Raw genomic sequence first — 21,489 nt, 5'->3', positions numbered from 1 at the left:
CTAGACCAGCCTGGATTCCGCAAAGCCTCCTCCTCCCCAGAACCTCACTGGGGTGGGTGGTCACCGCAGCCCAAGGCCAAGGGCAGGGCCTGGACACGGAGCTCTTAAGGCCCACACCCAGGACTGAGCACGTACCTGCCCCCGCTCACCACCACCATCAGCGCAGCCCCAGGAAGCCCACACAGCTACTCTCGGGGACGGTCAGCCCTAAATGATTCCGGGGAGTCTGGGGAGGGGCACCCCTACCCAGCCAGGCCTTGCGGGTCTGCCTCCTGCATGGTCCAAGCTCAGCCCAGGACATCTGGAAGCTCGCAGCTCGGCAGGCAGCCCTGCCCTTCTCTCCCCACACACCCTGTCTCCTAATGAGCTGGTTAATTAGCTGCCAGGCAGGGTTCAACAGCTCTCTCCCGCTGACATAAACCCTGTTTGTTTGATCGATTACGTTCGGGCTTCGTGGCATTTTGTTCCCGGGGACAGAGAAGGCACTCTGTGTATATGGTGGGAAGGGACAGTCCTCCTGGGCGGGGCTGTGGGGCTGGGACAATCCTATTTCTGGGCCACGAGGGGTCTCAACCCTTTGTCTGGTCCTCCCCTTGTCTGATCCATGGGAGGAGGTGGGAAGAGAGGAGCCAGGGCTCTCGCATCCCCCCACCCCTCGCCAGCACACCTTCTCCCCAGGACGGAGCCCCCGGTGACTTTCTGTAGCCGCTCACCCCAGGCCTGCCGATCCTCTGAGCCATCGGGTGGGGAGGGCAGGCACTGACAGCCCATCCATCTCCCTGTGCCCAGCGCAAACAGTGAACTGTGCCCAGGGTGAGGCCCAGGGTGAGGCCCAGGGACGGCAGCCCCCGACCCTGCAGGCCAGGCTTGTACCCCTTGCAGCTGGGTGCTGGACCCCCGGCGCTGTCTCAGTGGCTGCCTGGGGGCCGTGCGGAAGGCTGGGAGGCAGGCCCCTTGCCTCTCCTGTGTGGACTCTTTCTCTCAGGGGGACCACAGCCTGGGGCGTCCAACCCTCCGCTCCCCCACCCAAGAAAATGACAAACGCTGGTTCCCAGGTGTGCACCGATGGCCCTCTGGGGCCTGATTCTGGGAGGCAGAGTCCCCAGCTTCCCTGAAAACAAGAGCCATGGCCTGACCCCCTCCCCTCCAAGCACAAAGGGGCAGGGCATGGAGAGGGGGTTTTATTGTGTAAAGAGGCCGATTGTACAGAGCAAAGATTGTACTGACACAGGTGGGGTGAGGGAGACCAAGAGGCCAGAATCAGGAGGATGGGGCGTTGGTATCCTGGTCCCCCTCCCCGCAAGTCATCAGGCGGTGGGCAGGGGCAGGGAGGACTGATCAGCTGTTCCCCCGCCCCCATTCCCTCGTCCCTATTACTGTATAAGAGCCAGCCAGGCTATATTCATTGACCCAGAAAAATATAGCAGGAGACCCTCAACACCCCACTCCAAATCCCTAAAATGCACGAGGTCCCCTCGTCTGGCTTTCGGTGTCTGTCAGCCCCCAGCCTCCTCCACAAGCAGTCTGGTCACCCTCCTTCTTCCCGGGGTCCTGGCAGCGAGCCGGGCCTGGACCAGGTGGTTTCAGGTTAGGAGGCTTGGAAAGGGTCCCCTCACCCTGCCCAGGTGCCTCAAGGGGCCACCCAAGACCCCCTCTTGGGCAGCCCACTAGGGCACAGTGACCTGGTGGCCTCCAGGGCTGGGCAGCTCAGGAGCCAGGCGGGCACTGAGGGTCAGCACAGAAACGGGTCCCGAAGGGGAGCCAGAGTGAGGTGGGGCCCTGGTGGCGGGCTGCAGCCCTGGAGACAGAAGGTTCCTCTCAGTCCAGCCTGGAGGCAGGGGGCAGGGCCGGTCCCCACCGTCCCAGCCACAAGGGGCCTCTGGGGTCTGCCACTCAGGACTCAGCCACTCAAGCCCCCAGCCCTGATCGTTGTAATTTAAAGCTCAGAATGGTGGGTCGGCGGGAACATCGGGGGACCGGGGTCCCCGCCTTCCCCTGGTCCCTGCCCCTTGCAGGCTTCCATCTTCACACCCGCTGGATCTCAAACAGCTTCACGTCTGTGTCGTACCAGACAGGTGGGTCCACGTTCCTGCAGAGGGAGTGGGCTGTCACCCAGGTGCCGGGAGGCCTTGCAGGAAAGACTGGGGAGGAACGAGGCTGTCGTCCTCCCACCCTGATGTTCTCTGCCCCCTTCCCCTGGGGAAGTGGGTGTCCACCCTCCACCAGACAAGACCACCCTGGTTGACTGTCTTAACATTAACCCCACTACCCTAGTGGGGCACAGCCGCACTGAGCTGACCCTCGGGTGGATGCCAGACCCACCCAGGCCGGTAACCGCCCCACCCCCAAGGGGCCCACCTCAGATAGATGACGCCCCACATGTAGGTGCGGAACCACATGGCCGTGCCCGAGTTGGCCTGGTACTTGCGGATGAGGATGGGGTGGGGCACGGGCAGCAGCCCCACCAGGGTGCCATGTTGCAGGAACCGCAGGATCTCCGACTCGTCCGTCAGGCCCCTGCCAGGGAGAGGAGGGTCTCCAATGTGCCCACTCTGAAGGTCAAGGGGAGCAGAGGACTCACCCTGGACCCCCGAGGCCCATACTCCCGGCCACACCCCCAGCGCAGCCTGGGCGGGCCCCGCAGGGCCCAGCCGCCCAGCCCCGTCCCCAGCCTCACTTGTCAATGCAGATCTTCTCCACCTGGGGAACCAGCACCTGGAGAAGCCTCATGATGGTTTGCAGCGGCAGCTTCGACTTCCAGGAGACGACCTGGGGGAGGGACTGGGGTTCCTGGGCTGGCAAAACAGCCCCCAGAGGCTGTGGCGTAGGCTTGACCCCTGACCTGAAACCATGGACTCCCCAAGGCAGAAGGCATCCCCGCTCATCACAGCAAGGGCCTGGCACAGCGCAGTGCCCGTACACAGTGACTGCTATTCATGGGAAGAGTGGGGGCCTCTCACTGAGCATGTACTATGTGCCAGAAAGTATCCCCTTTGATCCTCACAGTGGCGTGATGAGGTAGGGACATTTATTATCCCCGTGCAAAGGCAATTAGTGGTGATCTCAGGAATCATATAACGGGGTGGGCAAGTGATTTGGGGAAGGAAGCTGGAAAGGGTGATTTACTAAGAAAGGGCTGTGGACAACTGAAGCTTAACCCTGCTGGGGAACAAACTCTGGGACAGTGTAGACAGAGGAAGCAACCAAGCCAGAGAGGCCAAGGTCATGAGACAGGACTGACCCCTAACCTGACCCGGGCCAGTCCTTGGATTTGGACCCATTCCCATCCAAGCTTCTCCTGAGCTGTTCCCAGGGCCAGGAGCCCCGGACCCACCCCCGCACCTCGTACCGTCTGCCCCACCCTCACCCACTCCGACGTTGGGCTCCACTGCCCACCGGCTGATGCGCTGGACAGTCGCCGCTGCTCCCGCCACGCCTGGCTGGGCTCCTGGTCCCAGGGAAGGAATAAGAGAGAGGGATGTGGGGAGAGGGTGCGGGGGTGGGTGGGGGGCGGGAGGGCAGCTCCTCTTCCCAGTTCCTCCCACAGTCTGGAACCGGGAGGGCAATGAGGTCTCCCCATTGGCCCATGTTGCAGGGAGGGGGCTCATTCCCAAAGGAGAGGATAGCCCAGCCTAGCACCTTTGCCCTGGGTCCCAGGCCCTGCCTGACCCTGCCCAGCCCAGTGACAGGTTTAGGGCCAGGAGCTGACTGAGCAGACCGGGTAAAGGCTAGCCCAGCCTAGATAAGGCTGATGGATGAGGAATCTCAAGGCCAGGGGATTGAGCCCATGACCAATAAACAAGGGAGGGGTCTGTGAAAGGACCCCCACCCCCAGAGAGTCATCAGTGCCAATCCTGATGCCCTGGGCACTGGGTACCTGCCCCTCTGCTGCAGAGTGCTCTAGCCCGGCCTACACCTCGGAGGCCAGGGAGAAAGGGAACACCCAGCCTCGCCCCCCAGCCCTGCCAAGAGTCCCCCACACGTACCTCCGAGGCTGGGCTGCCCTCTGCCGAGTTCTGCTGGGGTGCAGGCTCCAGAGATCGCAAGGTGCCATCTTCTGACACCTGGGACTTCTCCGTCAGCTTCTCAATGCCTGGGGGGTGGGGTGGGGAGCGGTGAGGACTCCTGCCACAGTGCTCCTCCTAGAAAGCCTCTGCCTGGGGCCAGCCCCGAGAGTCTCCAACTTCCCCCCACTTCACAGATGCTGTGCCTGATCTCCCCACGCTCAGCCCCGAGGCCCGGTCCCCCCACCAAGCTGCCCCTCCTGGGCCCCCCGTACCTCCACCCCCACCCTTGCTGCCACTCTGCACAGCACCCTGCCCCTCGCCAGCACCGGACCTGGGGTGGCCACCAGGCTGGTCTTGAGGGTGCCCGGCTCGGCGGGGGCAGCGGGGTGGGAGCCCTCCATGGAGACGCCCTCCTGTGAGCTGGTGCGGGACAAGGCCTCGGGCGCCCTGCGGCGCCGCTGCAGCGCCTTGTGGATGGTGGGCGGGTCAGTGGGCAGGTTGGCCAGCTGGTGGAAGACACTGCGCTTTCGGATGATGGCGTAGACCAGGTTGGAGTTGCCTGTGGGGAGGAAGCGTGTCTCGGGGAGGCCCCCTTGCCACCCCCTTCACCTGGGTGTCTTCCTGGGAGGGGGAGTTTGGAGGACAGGAGAGTGTCTACCCCAGGGGGAGGCGACAGCACAGGGCACAGAAGAGAGGGAGCTGGGCAGGGCTGGCATCAGGCAGCATGTGTGGTCTGAGGCTACACCGGGATGCTACCTTTCGGTAAAAGAGCTTCTGGGCTGAGCTCCGCCCCTGCCCCTCCCTGGTACCTTCCGGACCCTCTCACCACCCAGCACTAAGGGGTAACAGCTGGCACAGTGGGGCGGGCCCAGCGTGTCAGTGTCCCACCAAGCCAGCTGTTCAGTATTTTGACTGTCCCCCAAGTCAGGTCACCGGGAAGAAGGACGATATGGCGTGTGCCTGTGCTCTGTCGCCCACGCTGAACACCCTTGGCTCCCGGGGAGGTAACAGACGCTTTCTGGGCCTTCAGTGCCCCATCCACCGCTCTGGTCCCTGCCTCTCACCACCCTGCTCTGCTTCCACTTCAACACATCTCACCCCAGGGCCTTTGCATATATTGTGCTCCCCTCACGTTTTTCTACCCCTCCCCACCCCCATTCATCCCTCATAGATCAGTACAGATATTAATTATTTGGGAAATAATAATAACTGCTAATATTTAGTTCACCAGGCAAGTGCTAAGTGCTTTTTTGGGATTATTTTACTTAATCTTCTCAATACCCTCTGAGATGCGGACTCCTGGAATTATCGTTATGACCATCTTACAGACGAAGAAACTGAGGCTCAGAGAGGTTACGTGCACACAGTCACAGAGCTAAGTGGCAAGACCCTAACTGACACCAGGCAGCCCAGCATCTGTGACACCCAACAGGACCATGCCACTCTGCACTTCCCTCTCAACAGATTTAAGATGCTGTTTGTCTGGGTGACCATCTGTTTACAGTCCCCCTCCGTGCCCCCTCCCCAGCTATGAGCTCCACGGGGCAGGGAGCACTCTGCTTTGTTCCCCAGTGAATCCCCTGCACCTGGCACAGGGTTTGGTATGCAGTAGGTGCTCAATAAATGCACGCTGGACAAACAAACAGGGGGGTGGAGGGCCGTGCCCTCCTCAGATGGGGAGGTGTCCTCGCCCACTGCCCACTCTGGTTCCTGCCCCCGAGGCCAGGCCAGGGTCTTGGACCAGTGCCTCACCGTCAAACTGGTACTGGATGATGTTGTTGAAGACCTCCAGGAGGAAGAAGACCAGGTGGTGGTTCTGGGCGGCAGAGAAGAGGAACCAGGTGGTGGAGAAGGCCTCCAGCAGGTGAAGCAGCTTGTTGGCGGCCACCATGGACAGGCTCTTGAGGTAAGGGGACACTGCAGGGGAGGGGTCAGCTCACTCCTGGGGCCCCCACCAACCACCCCAGCATAACCTGGGCCTGGGTGGGACACGATGCTCCTGCTCCCACACCCTCCCTGCCCCCTGCCTGTGAAGTCCCCGGAAAAGTCAGGAAGACCAAGCGCCAGAGGCTAAGGCCACACTGGCCATGCCTCCTGCAGAGCCCCAGGGCTCCACCCTGGCCCCTCCCCTGTGGACAGCCGCGCCGTTTACAAAGCCACTGACACACTTCATCTCCCCCACTCCTCCCCGCATCTGAGAGGGAGGTGGACAGAGAGGAAATCATCCCCATTTTACAGATGAGGAAACTGAGGCTCAGAGAGGTTCATAAACTTGTCCAAAGTTCTCCAGTTATAAAATGATTGGGCAGCGATACAAACACAGGATCTTTAACTCTTTCTAGAACATCAAGCTGGGAATTCCTTGGTGATCCAGTGGTTAGGACTCCGAGCTTCCACTGCTGGGGGCCCAGGTTCGATCCCTGGTCAGGGAACTAAGATCCCACAAGCTGCACAGTGCAGCCAAAAACTAAAAATATTATTTAAAAAATTTTTAATAGAATATCAAGCTGATATTCCACGTATAATTAGATAGAGATTTTCTGCACAGCCTGTGAAGGGGGAGTCGGAAATGCGAGGCTGCACACGGCTTGAAGTCACAGATTGATCTGTGTGCTTCCTTGCCCTGTGTCTTTCTCCCTCGGGATGGGGCAGGGTTGGTGGCTATCTTGTTCACAAATGCATTCTCGGTGAAGATTTGTGGGGTGGAGCCAGTGATGGAAGGTGAGGTTCTGGCCCCAGAACTCACAGTCCAACAATGCAGCTAGAGGTCACCAAGGCCCTACAACATCCCACCCACCCTGGAGTCCAAACCGGACCACGGAGAAGTCAGCCCCTCCCATTCAGGACCTTCCTCTCCAAAAAGCAGCCGCGCGGAAGTCACGCTGCCCCAGCCCTGGGCCCCCACCTTGCTGGGTCCAGCGCCCCCGTCAGCCTGAGGCCCCTCCCAGCTCGGAGGCAGCCGTCTACAGCCCTTGCTGGTGGGCGGGGCCCTCATCCAAACCTGCGCAGTCCAATACCTCAGCCACAAGCCACGTGTGGCCATTAAGTGCTAGAAACGTAGTCCTAATGGATGTGTGCTGCACGCATGAAACACACACAAGATTTGGAAGACTGGATTCAAAAACGAATGTAGAACATCTCAATAATTTTGTATTCTGGTTACATATTGAGATGATGGTATTTTGGATACAACAGATTAAATTAAATATATAATAAAATTATTGTCACCTCTCTCTTTCTTTCCTTCTTCCTTTTTAATGTGGCTACTAGAAAACTGACCCGTACATACTTGGCTGCCCTAATATTTCTATTGTACCCAGCCGGTTTGAACCAGGGAGCCAGCGGCAGGTCAGCCTGTGGCCTGGCGCCCCCTGGTGGTGAGCATGGGGAAGGCGGGCTCTGGGCCCCCCTACCGTTGACGACGATGGTGAGCAGACAATCGAAGAGGGGCTGCAGCCGCTGGTGCCCGCTGGTGATGATCTTGTGGAAAACCTGTGCGTGGAGGCAGAGGAGCAGCCATGGGGTCCCTGCCGCCTCCAGACTCAGCCGAGGGGACGTTACACCGTACCCCCAGGTCCTGGCGGGAGCTCCCTCACCACAATGAGCAGGTCGGCGTGGGTGCCGGTGAAGACCGGGATGTCCATGGGCACGCGCACTGAGTAGGGCTTGTTCAGCCGCACCCCGAAGTTCCGTTCGCCGCTCAGAAGCAGCAGGATGAAGACGCCGATGTGCATCAGGCCCACCCGAGCTGCGGCACGTGGCATGGGAGGGGTCACCACGCTGGGCGGGGAGGGGAGGAAGGGAGCCTAGGGCAGGGATCCATCTTGGGGGTAAAGGGAGAAGCCCTTCCCTGGAGGTCGGGGCACCAGGCCTGAGCTGCTGGGAGGCAGGACAGACTGGCCGAAACTGCCCCTCCGCGAGGAACCCCCCAGGGATCCTCAGCCCACCCCAGCCTTACACTGATCTGCTCGGGCATCGTTGAGGAAGTAGAGGATGGGCACCAGGATATCCAGCACATCACTGGTCTTCAGCACAAAGAAGAGGAATTTCTGGGGGGAGGCGGAGACAGGTGGGCAGAGTCAGGGGGAGGGGCAGCTCTGCCCCACCCTCTCCCTCTCCTGGGAGTCTCCCCAGACGCTGTCCCTATCCCTGAGGCAGACCACTGCCCGCCAGCCTGGGCCCCCGAGGCCGGCCCACCTTGTTGAAGTCGCAGAGCTTCCAGAAGAGGACCAGCAACTCCTGGTGGAACTGGATCTTCTTGGTGGAGTTGGGCAGGTAGGTCTGGAGCAGGGGGTTGGAGAGCAGCCGGGCTATGCCCTTGAGGATGAACTGGAAGTCCTGGGTGGGGGAAGGGCAGGGGCCTGTTCAGTCCGGCTCCCTACAATCCAGGCTTCCTGGCCAGGCCTCCCACAAATGCCTCCGAGCCCCCCAGGGCCTGATCCCACCTCTAGAGCCGGAGGGGCCCAGATGCCAGTGTCATCAACAGCTGTCCTGGGGGCAGCCCCTCAGAAGCTGGGTCCAGGGCAGGTCTAGAGAGGACCCTGCCCCTCCGCCAGACCACAGGGTCCACATCTGCTCCTAGTGACCTCCTCACATGCACACTGGACTCCTGCCCACCTGGACTCCTTGTTGCCAGGTGACATCCTTCCACCCCTCCCCATCGCCCTGTGACACGTGAGGAGCATTCTGTCCTCAAAGAGCTGTCATTCACTGAGCACCTGCTGCCTGCTGAACTGTGCTCTCAGCTAATCCTCACTACAAGGCAAGGGCACAATTACTGTCCCCATGTCATAGCTGCAGAGGTTAGAGCTCTGGGAGCCAAGAACCTCCCCAAAGGTCACAAGACACAGGAACTCAGGTCTGACTGGCCTTTCCGTCCACTGTCATTCCCCCACCAAACCTGACATCAGAGACACCTCCTCCTGGAAGTCTTCCCGGCTACCCTCACACAGTTGAGGCCATCAGCCCTTTTCTGAGTCTCAAGACCCTCGCGGTCCTGCCATCACTACTTCACCCGCGGTGGCCTGAGTCCACGGGGACCGTGGTTCCTTCATGTAGGGGTCAGGACTCTCCCTACCCACATCTCATCTGCATCCCCTCACACCCTGCAAGGCCACAAGCTTTGTGGAGGGTGGGCATCAAGAACCCACAAGAGCAAGAGCATCGTTGGACTCACCTCCTCACGATGGATGCGGGACAGGTAGTTCACAAACAGATTCTCGGGCCCTGGAGGCTGCGGAGGGCAGAGCCTGGCGTGAGCAGGTGCCTTCACCCCCTGCCCCTATCCTAGGCCTAGGCAGTGCAGCAGTACCCCCTCTGACCCCAGATACCCCCACGAGGTGCCCACTGGATATCCTTTGCCCAGCTCCGCTAGAGGGGGTGCCACCCGCCCACAGCCTGGCAGGGCTGGCTGCCCTCCCTCTCCCGTCCTTACATCAGCATCATCCATGGCTGTGCCTGTGGTGGTACCGTCCACGGTGGGGGTGGCGCCGTCATGGTCCAAGGTGACAATGAGCACCTGAGCAGCTTCCTCCACCAGGGGTTCCCGGTAGTCAGAGAAGAGCAGGTGGTTGTAGGGGATCCCGTAGCCCACAGGGTCATAGGCACACACGGTGTTGAGGAGGGAGGTGAAGAGGGGCAGGGCGTGTCTGCGGCAGGAGAGGAGGGGCGGGGCTTCAGAGACACCACCCACCAGCCCAGCCCTCCATCCGCCCCCAGCCGTGGCTAGGTGGGAGGGTCAGCCAGGCCAGCCCCCTCATTCCACAAGGGTTTCAGTGCCAGGCCCCCATCTTCGGGCCAGGAAGCAGAACCAGGAGTTCATCCCTTCCCCCGTAGGAGAGACCCCCTCCTCATCCTTGCCTGCATCTGGGACCCAGGCCAGGCTGGGCCGAGGCCAGAAGGAATTTATTACCAAGAGAGGGATGGCCAGTCCTGAGGGGCTCTTTGTAGGATAGCGTGCACACACCCCTTAGATTTTCACCCCCAGGGGTTGAAGCCTATTGTTTTTTTTAAATTAATTTTAAAATTTATTGATTATTTATTTATTTATGGCTGTGTTGGGTCTTCGTTGCTGCGCGCAGGCTCTCTCTAGTTGCGGTGAGCGGGGGCTACTCTTCATTGCGGTGCGCGGGCTTCTCATTGTCGTGGCTTCTCTTGTTGCAGAGCACGGGCTCTAGGCGCGCAGGCTTCAGTAGTTGTGGCGTGTGGGCTCAGTAGTTGTGGCACATGGGCTTAGCTGCTCTGCGGCATGTGGGATCTTCCCGGGCCAGGGCTCGAACCCCTGTCCCTTGCATTGGCAGGCAGATTCTTAACCACTGCGCCACCAGGGAAGCCCTTTAATTATTTTTTAAAATATTTTTTAGAGCCGTTTTAGGTTCACAGCAAAATTGAGAGGAAGGCACAGAGATTTCCCGTGTACCCTCTGCCCCAACACGTGCACAGTCTTCCCCACTATCGACATCCCCCACCAGGGTGGCACACTTGTTACAACAGTAGACCCTACATCGACATATCATTTTCACAGATCAAAGTCCACAGCTTACATCAGGATTCACTCTTTTTTTTTTTTTTGGCCATGCCACAGCTTGTGGGATCTTAGTTCCCCGATCAGGGATCGAACCTGGGCCCTCAGCAGTGAAAGCACTGAGTCCTAACCACTGGACCGCCAGGGAAGTCCCCAGGGTTCACTCTTGACGCTGTATGATCTACAGCGTTGGGCAAATGTATAAAGGACATGCCCCTGACGTTTCTGAGGGGCAGGTACCCTTCCTTGGGGCTTCAGAGAAGGGTTGGAGGGCCCACAGGGAAGGCGGGCTTCCCCTTGGGAGGCAAAGCATGTGCCCCATCCCCAAGCTCCCAGGCCACAGAATGACTCCGTTCCGAGATTCGTAAGACATCAGAGGTCAAGCTCCTCATCTTACAGATGAGGAAGCTGAGACCCAAGGAGGTTAATCAAGTGGCAAAGGTGGCCATTTGCCCCATAAGGCTGGTGAGAAAGAAAACTCTGGCCAGCTTCTGACTGTGCCTGGTGGAGGGAGTCGCCTGGGTTCTCGTTCCTTCTGGGAGTTGGGGGCGGGGGTGGGGGAAAGGTCAGGCAGGCAGCCAGCAAAACCTGAAGGATGAGGCCTGCCATGTGGGAATCAGAGTCTAGAAGAGGGTGAACCATGACACTGAGGGGCACTAACCCCTGTGCAGCCAGCGCAGCCGTGGGCACAGCTGGAGCTGCACAGCTGGAGCATGTGTACCTGCTCTAAATACTCAATCCAGTCATGGGACACCTCCATGGGCTCCTATGCCCCCCACTGCCCATAAGTGCCCCCATGTGGGCGGGGCTTCCCCACCCTTCGGGGTATTTATCACGCCCCCTCCCCACCCACTGAATAAACTGCACTGCTCAGGGAATTCCCTGGCGGCCCAGCGGTTAAGACTCGGTGCTTTCACTGCCGAGGGCCCGGATTCAACCCCGGTTGGGGAACTAAGATCCCGCAAGCCCCGCAGTGTGGCCAATAAAAATAAAATAAAATAAACTGCACTGCCCAATACAAGCTACACGTAGCTATGGAGAGCTTAAAATGTGGCTGGTCTGAAGTGAGATGTGCTGTGAATGTAAACTAAACACTTGATTTTGAAAACTTACTATGAAAAGGGAATGCAAAACATTTCAATAATTTTGTATAGTGATTACATGTTAAATGCTAATATTTCAGATATATTGGGTTAAACGAAATACATTATTAAAATTAATTTCACCTATTTCTTTTTTATTTTTAAAGGTCGCTACTAGAAATGTTTAAGTTGCTTGTGTGGTTCACATTATATTTCTGCTGGATAGCAGGGCTCTAGATGGAGGACCCAGGCATGGGTCATCCAGGGCCCCCCAATGGGACATGGGACAGAGCTGGCGTAAGGTGTGACTGTTCTTATAGGTCACCACCACGAGGGGGCAGCACATCCCCTCAAATAAGATTCACAGGGCTGGCAAAGGGCCTCAGCGCTGGGCTGCCTAGAACCAAGAGGAGGAGAAATGGAAAGAAAGGCCAGGGGCCCCTCACCTGTTCTCTGTGGAACAAAAAAACTGCACCCATGGATTGATGCTGCTGCTGTCTGGAGCTGGGGGCAGGTACATGGCCTCAGAGAAGCACGTCAACAGCAGTTTCAGCAGCTCCATCCTTGGGCAGGGAGGATAGAGGAGAGGGTTCAGTACCTGAGGATCCCAGTTCTCCTGTAGGAGGGCGCGCCCACCCTGCCCGGCCCCAGCTCAGGTCCATGAAAAGAAATGACTCCATTTTATCCCTGGGAGGCTGAAGTTGGGTCACGAGTGGGCAGTGTCTCCTTGGAAGACCCCACGCATGGTTCCCGCTCTGAACTGTTCAGGGGGCCAGGTCTGGGGTCCAGCTACATCCTGAGCAAGCTCACCGGTTCATGTCGTGGTTGTAGTTGGGCTGGGGGGAGTGAGCAAAGCCCACACCAGCCTCCCAGATGTATTCACAGCTGTCCAGAGAGTGGATGTCCTCCGCCGAGTCCTGGGGACAGGGTCAGGGAGAGATCAGGCCAACCCAAGCCCCCCGCTATCCTTGGGGGCAAAGACCCTCATATTCTCCTAAAGACAGACCCTCAAAATGCCCCAGGTGCTAATGCACACGGGAAGAAATGAATGTTCTCAACCTCTTGAAAGCTCCTTTTCCTTCAGTCTGGTACTTGCTCAATCCAGTTTGAGACAGGGAGAGAGAGACAGGGAGGGAGCAGAACGGAATCAGGTGCCCCTGGTGGTGCGTGGGAGTGGGGGGACGGAGAACAGTCAAGGTCCAATCCACGGGTCCAAGGGCAGTGAGAGGGCCAGGGCTCCTGTGTGTAAGCCCCACTTCTCCACCCACGGCCCAGGCGAAGACAATGGGTGCTTGTGCCCGACCTCCTGGATGCAGGGGGCAGGGCCGGGCACCAGCTGGCTCCCCTCCAGCCGTGCCAGCCACCACCCCCTCCCCGGGACCATGCGTGCCAGGCAGCCCAGCCTTCCTGGAGCAGCCCCTGCCCACGGGAATTTCAACCAGCCCCAACCTGGGACCAGAGCCCTCCCCGGCCCAGGGGCGGGGATTGGGGGGCTCTCACCACGGTGCTCCTCCGATGGCTCTGGACGGTGAAATCTGGGCAGAAGAGCAGGTCAGCGATGGCCAGGAGCAGGGACTCGGCCAGGGGCCGGGCGTTCTCGTCATCGTCCTCTCCCTGCTTGGGACACAGCACCTATAGGCCCCCTCAGTCGTAGCTGGCTAAGGAGAGGTGGCCCCAGGACTTGGAGGGGGGATGGGAGGAGGATGGGGTCTGGGCCCAGGCAGACACTCGTGGGCAGAGGGATGGAGGAAGAGGTGGGAGAAGGAACAGGAAGTAGACCCCTAATCACCCCAAACCTCCCAAGGCAGAAGCAGGACAGAGTGGGGAGCGGAGCTGGGACCAGTGAGACCTCCCCACTGACTGGGAGGGGACAGGTGAGTCCCCTAAACCCTAGAGCCTCAGCCCTGCTGGGAATCACCGCCCACCTCCCCACCCCCCTGCCGGTTACTTGGACAGAAACCCAGGGAGGGGGTGGGGCGGCGGGGGCGGAGGGCCCAGCTGCCCTGCCCCCATCTCTGCCCAGCTGCAGAGGCAGAGACCCCCACGGGAGAGAAACCGAGGGCTCAAGGAGGAAGAGCTGGCCCCCCTCCTCAGCAGCACCCGCACTGCCCCTACATCTGCCCTTCCCAAACCCCAGAAGAGGTCTGGAGGAATGTGGCCGGCCCTGAAGGGGTTCCTTCCCTGTCACCACAACTCCACCTCCCGCCCAGCCCCGGCCAGGTCCACGGACCGCTCCTCGCCCGGCCCCGGGCACTGTGGACCAGAAGAAGCCCCTCCAGTCAGGGTCCTCGAAGATGTAGGGCAGCACGCGGGTGAGCAGCCGGCTGCAGTTCAGGACTATCTGCTTCTCCTTCTCCGAGTGGCAGCCGCTCTCGGCTCCCTGCACCAGCTTCTCAACAGCCTGCGAGGATGGGCAGAGAGGCACGCTGGCAGGGTGGGGAGTGGGGCCCTGGCACTTGGGGTCAGGCTGGGCACCCCAGGCTTCAGAGGGGGAGAGACAGTGGGGCCACCCTACCGGACCGCCTCTCCAGACAGGGTCAGCCAGCCCAGGAGGATGGGACGTGGGCCAGGGAGCAGCCTAGAGCATCCTGGGAGCGAGATCCAGCCCACCACTCACTGGCTGAGACCTTGCTAAGTGACCAGCCATCTGGGCCTCAGTTTCCTCATCTGTAAAATGGCGACATTGACAGTACCAACCGCACAGGTGAGCTACATGAGCTGACCTATGGAAAGTGTCACCCACAGGCAGCCCTCACAGGTGGCACTGCCACCATCACTTCCCCCAGAGCCCAGCCAGGGGGAGAAGTGGGTGAAGACTTGGGACCACTCCAACCTGGGTGGAGGATATCCTGGGTGCCTGTCCTCTTGGACCACAGGGCTGGGCCAGCTCCAGCCTCCCTGGGAGGGTGGGAAATGGTTCAGGTAGGAGTGGTAGTGAGGGGCCGGGCACCCTTCACCTTGTAGCACAGAGTGGCCAGGTTGGAGGGTGACTCCTCTCGCACTGCCCGGATCTCTGCTGCCGGCACCAGTGCAAAGACATCCTGCACCGAGGTGGCCGTGTCCGCCCAGAACTGGTCCCAAAAAGCATCATCAGTGGCTTCCACGGGCTGTAGGGAGATGCAGTGTCCAGAGCCGTACGGTCTCTTGCCAGCAGGTCCACAGTTTGCCTACCCTGTAGCCAAGGGAGCCCCCGAAAGGGAAGCCCCCCTACTCCATCCCTGCTGGTGCCAGGAGCCTTCCCACATGGGAGACATCCTTCAGCCACCATGAGCCCCGGCTGGCACAGGCAGGCTGGGGACACTTGACACAGATGGTCAGGGGCCAGCCGGACACTGAATCCAGTAGCCAAAGCCCAGCCCAGTCCCTGAGGGACTGTGTGACCCTGAGTAACTCACCATCCCCCTCTGGCAGGCCCTCCCTACCTGGGGGCCTCCCCAGGCCACACCCCTAAGTCAAGCGCCCAGGGACCAGAGCCAGGCTGTGCCCCTCGCCCTAGGAAGAAGACAAGGGGACATATGCTCATTTTCCATTCACCCAGGCTGCCCCCTCGGCCCCAGCCTCCACCCTCTGCTGGTATACCCAACAGATGCCAAATCTAAAGGAGTCATCCCACGGCTCTCTGACAACACCTGCTCCTCTCAGTACCCACCACCTGTGCTGCAGTTCAGGCCACTCTTGCCAGGGCCCCACCTCCAAATTCACCCCCTCAATCCCGCCTCCACGCTGCCCCCAACACGAATTCAAAACACAGCACCAAAGGCATTGTCCCCTCAACAAAGATCTTTAGGGCTCCCCACTGCCTGCAGAGTCCAGACCTCGGCCAGAGAGTCAGCCAAGTTCACACCTGAACACACATACAAGCCACACACGTGCACGTACACATACACGGACACATGTACATACACAAGTGTGCACATGTATGTGTGTGCACACACACCTGTATTTACTATCCCAACAACACAACCCTGCCATATTTTCTCTTTGCCTTTGCTCAGACTGCCCCCTCTTCCCAGCGCGCCGGCCCCTTCTAACACATCCCAAAGTCCCACCGGTCCTATCAAGGTAACATGCCTTCAACACACGTATGCCTTTTAAGTTATATAGTCAGTCATATAGACAACCAATTTGAATCATGAACTCCACTTCTAGAAATCTTTCCTAAGGAAATGATCTGAGAAGTGCAGGTATGAGGATGTTTACTGAAGAGTTGATAACAGTGAAAAGTTGGAATCAACCTAAATAACCAACAATTGGGGAAATGCTTGAAAAGTTAAGGCACCCGCATACAGTGGAATATTACACAGCCATCGGAATCACGTCTTCAAAGAATATGAATGAATGGAAAATGCTCACAGTACAACATTATGTGAAAAAGGCAAGATATAAAACTAACTATAGGATGATCACAATTTTGTGTTAAATTATACAGGAATAAAAGCCTAGAAGAAAATGACAGAATGTCAACAGCAATTATCTCATGGGGTGGTTATTATTTTCTTTATATTTTTCTGTAAGCGCACGTATTACTATTTTTTCCTTTTGAATGTTCATCTGTTTGAGGGGCGTCCAAGACACTCTTACCCTTCTGAATAGCACTTCCTGCAAGAGATCTTCCTGGGTTGCTCCAATCAACCTAGACTTTTGCCTTCTCTGAAAGGGCTAATAATGGAGCCCTGCTACCCCACCACAAACCCGCATGCAATATGCATCAGTCTTACCATCAGAAAAAAATATGAATCTTGTTAAAAAATAATTCTGTTCTCTGAAGCCGCTTCTTCCAAGAAGTCTCCCAGAGCTTTGACCAGCGGGCTCCCTCCCACCTTGGAACCCCCCTCAGTCACCCATCATAGTTCCCAACAGGTCTGGGTGCGCTCGCCTGGAGGCCCCATTAGGCCATCAGACCTTCTCCCCTGACCATGCACTTGAGGCATATGGCAGACACTCAGCCAATATTTGTTCAGCCAAAGGCTGTAATTAGTCCTAGAGAGAGATCCCTTCAGCCCCGTCACGGGGCAGAGCTGAGCGCCAGTGGGGCTGCCCAAACTCAGGCCTGGCCACAAGCCTCCCCAAGGTCCAGGTTTACCCTAGCCCACCCCCCAAACAATGCCCCCCTCTGAGGTACAGGGCAGCATGTGGCCATGGCCTTCAGGGCAGGCCTGGCACCAGGACGTGCTCAGTTCCAGAACTGGTAGAGCGAGTTAGCTGGGGGAGAGGAACAAAGACCAAAGGAGGGTCACTGGGGCTGGGGTTTGCTGGCCCTCATGCCCTCAGTCCAGACAGCTCTCTGACACTCACTGGGATCCAGGGGAAGCACATCCCCGTGTGGGTGGCCGGGGTGGGAGTGGGTAAGGAACATCCCAGAAAATGTGCAGAGCCCCCCACCATCTGGGAACACCTCTGGGAAGCCACCTTCCCCACCTCCCACGTAGCCACTACCCCCTTAAAGGGGCAGACACTCATCAAGTGGAGTTGACCTCTGACCTAGTTCATTAGGTAAGTGTCACCTGGGGATTGAATTCAAAATGAGGAGAGAGCCTTAGGACGGAACTTGGGAGGCCCCAGGGCAGCCCAGACCTGAAGCAGAGGAAAGTCCCAGCTCTGGGAGCTGGCCTTGAACTTCAGGAGAGAAGACTTTCACCTCCCCCATCCCCAACTTGGGCCTCCCCACCTGGTCCCAGCTGTGGCTCAGACATCAGTTTGGTGACCATTACCTGACCATACCAGGCTAACCTGATGCTACAGGTACTGCCAGGGTCACTGGAACTTTTGTTGGAAGGGGGACATGGCTTAGCCCCTGCTTCAGTTACCCGAGCTGGGCTCCACCCAACACAAGGAAGCTTCTAAAATCCAAGCCAGTTTCTTTGCTGGGGGTGGGCAGGCCCATGCTGCCAGGGACACTGAGCTACCCTGGTGGGAAACCAGATATTCTTAGCATAGCTTTACCAGGACCTGCTCAGGCCAAAGCCCCCGCCAGCCTGGGGGACCAGCTGCATCTTTTGAACCTCTCTGGTGGCGGGGAGAAGGGAAGGACCAGCAGTGCTCTAGCCTGCTAAGGGTGACCTGTACCAGAGGACCATGTCACAACGGCATTCACACACACATACATCTGCACACATGTAAACATGGACCCACCCAGTATCATCTGACCTACGGCAAACAATCTCCAAATGGGCAGGATCTAGGAGAGGGTCCCAGGTCCAGGAATGTGCCCCCTCCAGGGCCCCACCCACACCAGGAAAGGCTCTGGAAACACAGCCAAAGCTGCTGGCCCTCAGGACCAGGGTCAGGCCTAGCCCGAGGCAGGAAGAAAACAGGATGCAGCACAGGAAGGCAGGGAAGGCCGAGCGGTGGCAGCTCCGGCCCAGGCCACGGGAAACGGTGCTGGGTCGGTTTGTCTGCTGCCCAGAGCAAAAATCTGTGTTCACAGCACAGCCTCTGAGGGCCTGGGACAGGAGGACACCTTGTGGACACAGCTGGCCTGAATCTCCTTGGGGACACCGAGTAGCAAGGTCTGGAAACACCATCTGGGATCTGGTCCCGACTCTTGAGCTGCCCGAGCCAGGTCACTACACAGGGCAGGTGGCCTCATTCCTGAGGGTCTCTCCCTCCAAGCAGCCCAGGCCCCCTCCCACCTGCAGGGCCCAGGGCCCTCCAGAGGGAGACCCAGGCTGGTCTCTGGCTCCAGTCCTGTCCCAAGCCAACTCACTGTCCCCAACTGGGAAACGAGACAGCACCGTCTCAGTCAGCCCTGTCATAGGGCCACAGCCAGGGAAAGATGGAGGCACACTGTATTTCGGGGAGGGGACCGAAGCATGTAGGAATCTTGTCCACGCAGATCCTTTGCGACGTGGCCGAGCTGGCCCTGTAGGCCTGGCAAAGGACCCTGGCTGCTGAGGCTACAGCCCATATTTCGTTCCTCCAACAAGGTGTTCCCTCCCGAGGTAGGTAAACATGGAGGCCTCCCTCCCTTCCTCTCCCTATGGCCCCGCACTGAGAGGCTGGCCCACCTGCCACCCTCAGATCTAGAAGCCCCATGCCAAGAAAGCCAAGCGCCAGAAATAACCAGGAGCCATGGGGGAAGTGGCGAGAAGCAAGGCCTGGTTTCTATCAAACGCCTCTCAGCTGGGGCTGGACTCTCCAGAGGCCGTGGGTGTTTGCCGGGCTCCTGACCTTTCTCTTGTGGGATCGAGAGAGTGTGGGACCATAGGTCTGGCCTCTGGAGCTGTGACCAGCTGGCTGTGGGGAAATGGCTCCCCTGAACCCACTCTAATTGCCTAGAGCCAGAGAGAGCCCTGGGGGTGGGGGTAGGAGGAAAGTCCTAGATGGCAGCAGATCCTGACTCCCTTGAAAGCGGGGTATCTGAGGAGTGAGAGCTGGGCATCTTTGTGGCCAGAGCAGCCTGGCTCAAAGAGTGAGGAGAGAGGGGTGGGCAGGGAAGAAGCCTTGCTGGGGCCAGGTCCTTGTGCTGGGGGCAAGGAGGTGGCCTCTGTGCCACTTGTGGACTCAGGGGAGTGTGCAAGCATGGCCTAGGGTGAAAGATACCCTCAGGTATCAAGGGCAGCCTGGACGGTTCTTAGCCCTGACCCAGAGAACAGAGGGTACCTGCAAACACAGCCAACCCCACCGCTGGGCCTCAAAGGGGGAGCCCCCTGGAGCAGTGGTCCCCAGCTGGGAACCTGGATTCCATAGACCTGGGAACAGGTCCCCTTGCCAGGCTGCAGCGGTGCCCGCCACTCTGTGTGTTCCCAGCAAGACCTGGGCCTTCCCTGGCCGTGGGCATCGACCTGGGCCCAGCGAGGCCGCTGCCGCTGCCGCGCACCAGCTGTTTCGCGGATCCGGGAGGGCGCCGGCCGGCTTTGTTTGCATTGAGTCAGCCGGGTCTGTGCCTCCGGGACACGCGGGCACCGAGGGGCAGGGAGGAGAGCAGGGAGGTGTTTTGGGGGGGGAGGAGGCTGGAGATGCGAGGCTGGAGGGGCTTGGGGGGGTGGACAGAGGGGCGGACAGCGGCGACGCCAGCTTGGAGAGTACGCACACGTCAGCCTAAGGTGGCAGCAGCAGCTGCGGGAAAAGGGATGTTCCCGGGAGAGAAGGCTGGGGGTGGGGGCTAGGGGATGGAGCCCTGGGATACAGGCCAAGGGGTCTCGCTCCGGCCCTGGCCTCAGCGTCACCCTCCTGGCCATCTGGTCCCCCTATCTCCCGGCAAGCCAAGTTCTTGCAGTCCCCCAGCCCTGCCCAGCCCCCAGCCCGGCAGGTGGGTGGGGAGGCCGGGGCCCCGGGCGCACCTGCGTCTTGGTGGTGAGCTGGATCACCGCCTTTCGGAAGTTCAGCTTGGAGTCGGCCGACCCCATATCGCTGGAGCCCGCTCCGGCCCGGCCCTGGCCCCGACTCCCGCCCGGGCCCCGGCTCGGTATCCAGCTCCAGCTCCGCGGGCCCAGCTGCTCTCGCAGGAGCGGACCGGCGCACCCCGCCTGCTCGCCCGGCGTCGACCCCGCCCCCTCCTGGCTCCTCCTCTCCGGGCTCCGCCCCCCGCACCTGCCGCTCCGCGCACCGCCCATTCCCGGCTCCCGGGGTCTGCCCCTCCGATCCACTGCTGCCCCACTCCCCGGGTCCTTCCCAGCCGGACTGGTTGCCTCTGCGCCCTTTCTTCTGCGTGGCAGCGTTATTCTCCCTCGGTCTCTCCCATTTCCACCCAGCCCCCAGGGCCCGCAACCCTCCCAGCCTCCCGTCCCCTGCCCCCATCCTCACCATTGGTCCCCACGCCATCACTGGGCCCACACTTTCAAAGCCAGCCCTCTCCAGTTTCTTCCTTGTCAGTCCCTGTACTCGCATTCTGAGCATCCTTTCTTTTAGTTCCCCTTTTTCTGACCTGTCAAACCCACATGTCCAGACGGCCCCGCTGTTACTGCAGTCACAAGCCCTCAGCCTTGCGTTCTGTGGAAGAGAAGCCCTGATTCAGTGCCCCTGCTCCAAGAAAGCAGCTCCGCGGTCTAATGAGAGCGAGAGGTCCCTCCGAGTCCCACAACTCCCTTCTGGCCACCTGCCTTCCCTGAGAATCCTTTTAGGTTCATCCATTTCAACAAATAGGTTGAGGGACTAGTATTTACCAACACTGTGTCAGGGGCGGGGGCAGAGGGGGCTTAAGTAACAGGGTCTGCCCTTTAAGAGCAATTAGCTAGGGAGAGAAACAAGGAAAGAATTAGCCATGGTTCAGCCCAGTGAGGCTTTGATAGAGGCAAATTAATAATAATAATAATAGTGACAACAGCATCTCTTACATAACAAAAACCTACCTCTGAGATAGGTATTATAGCCATTTTACACTAGGGGAAACTGAGGCTCAAAGCAGTTAAGTTGTCCAAAGTCACATAACTGGTAAGGAACAAAGCCAAAAAAGCAAATTCAATTCTGGCCCCAAAAGAGGCTGCATTTTTTCAATAATATCGTCTTGCATGGTGTGTCTGGAAGCTTCTAGAAATCCTAGCTTCTTCAAAAGGAGGTGACATTTAGTTTAAACTGGAACTCCACGAGTAAAAAATGAAGGGTGCACCGTCTAGGTACAAAGGCAGGGTAGGACAGGTGTGGAGGTAGGGAGGAGGGAGACGGGGATGTCACCATGTCACTGAATGAGCAGACTGGACAGGATAGCTCTGTCCTTGCTCCAGAGGTGGGTTTTCCCTGCCCTGGATGAAATCTTGGACAGGCTCCATGGCTTTTCTAATCACTTCAAGATAACAAATGAATAGTACCTTTATTTGGCGTTAAAAAAAAAAAAAATCAAGTCCACCCTACAAATCACCCAGCCCCAGTCCAGGCCAGAGTGACATTAAAAACTCTGAATCTTATTCATTAGGGAGATGCAAACTGAAACCACAATACA

The 21,489-nt window shown here is 58.7% G+C and overlaps 1 protein-coding gene across 2 annotated transcripts; it reads right to left on the bottom strand.

Moving 5' to 3' along the window:
• Nucleotides 1-1,168: 1,168 nt before the first annotated feature.
• On the bottom strand, nt 1,169-20,100 carry HID1 (HID1 domain containing). Of its 2 annotated transcripts, none has more exons than XM_061175383.1 (19): nt 19,895-20,100; nt 14,570-14,719; nt 13,843-14,013; nt 13,113-13,226; nt 12,423-12,529; nt 12,059-12,175; nt 9,442-9,655; nt 9,184-9,240; nt 8,205-8,345; nt 7,966-8,056; nt 7,604-7,755; nt 7,421-7,499; nt 5,760-5,924; nt 4,339-4,566; nt 3,987-4,093; nt 3,368-3,448; nt 2,678-2,769; nt 2,359-2,517; nt 1,169-2,089 (listed from the first exon to the last, which is right to left on the bottom strand). In XM_061175383.1, exons 1-19 carry the CDS (start codon nt 19,958-19,960, stop codon nt 2,026-2,028), a joined length of 2,355 nt encoding a protein of 784 aa, XP_061031366.1. In that variant the 5' UTR covers nt 19,961-20,100; the 3' UTR covers nt 1,169-2,025. The 2 variants fall into 2 exon arrangements, with proteins under 2 accessions (XP_061031366.1, XP_061031367.1); XM_061175384.1 differs by having other exon boundaries at nt 13,116-13,226.
• Nucleotides 20,101-21,489: the final 1,389 nt, after the last annotated feature.

Source organism: Eubalaena glacialis, chromosome 19 (genome assembly GCF_028564815.1).
Source record: "Eubalaena glacialis isolate mEubGla1 chromosome 19, mEubGla1.1.hap2.+ XY, whole genome shotgun sequence".
NCBI lineage: Eukaryota > Metazoa > Chordata > Mammalia > Artiodactyla > Balaenidae > Eubalaena > Eubalaena glacialis.
Note: the sequence above shows the minus strand (reverse complement) of the source record. Positions and strands in the feature narration are given on the sequence as shown.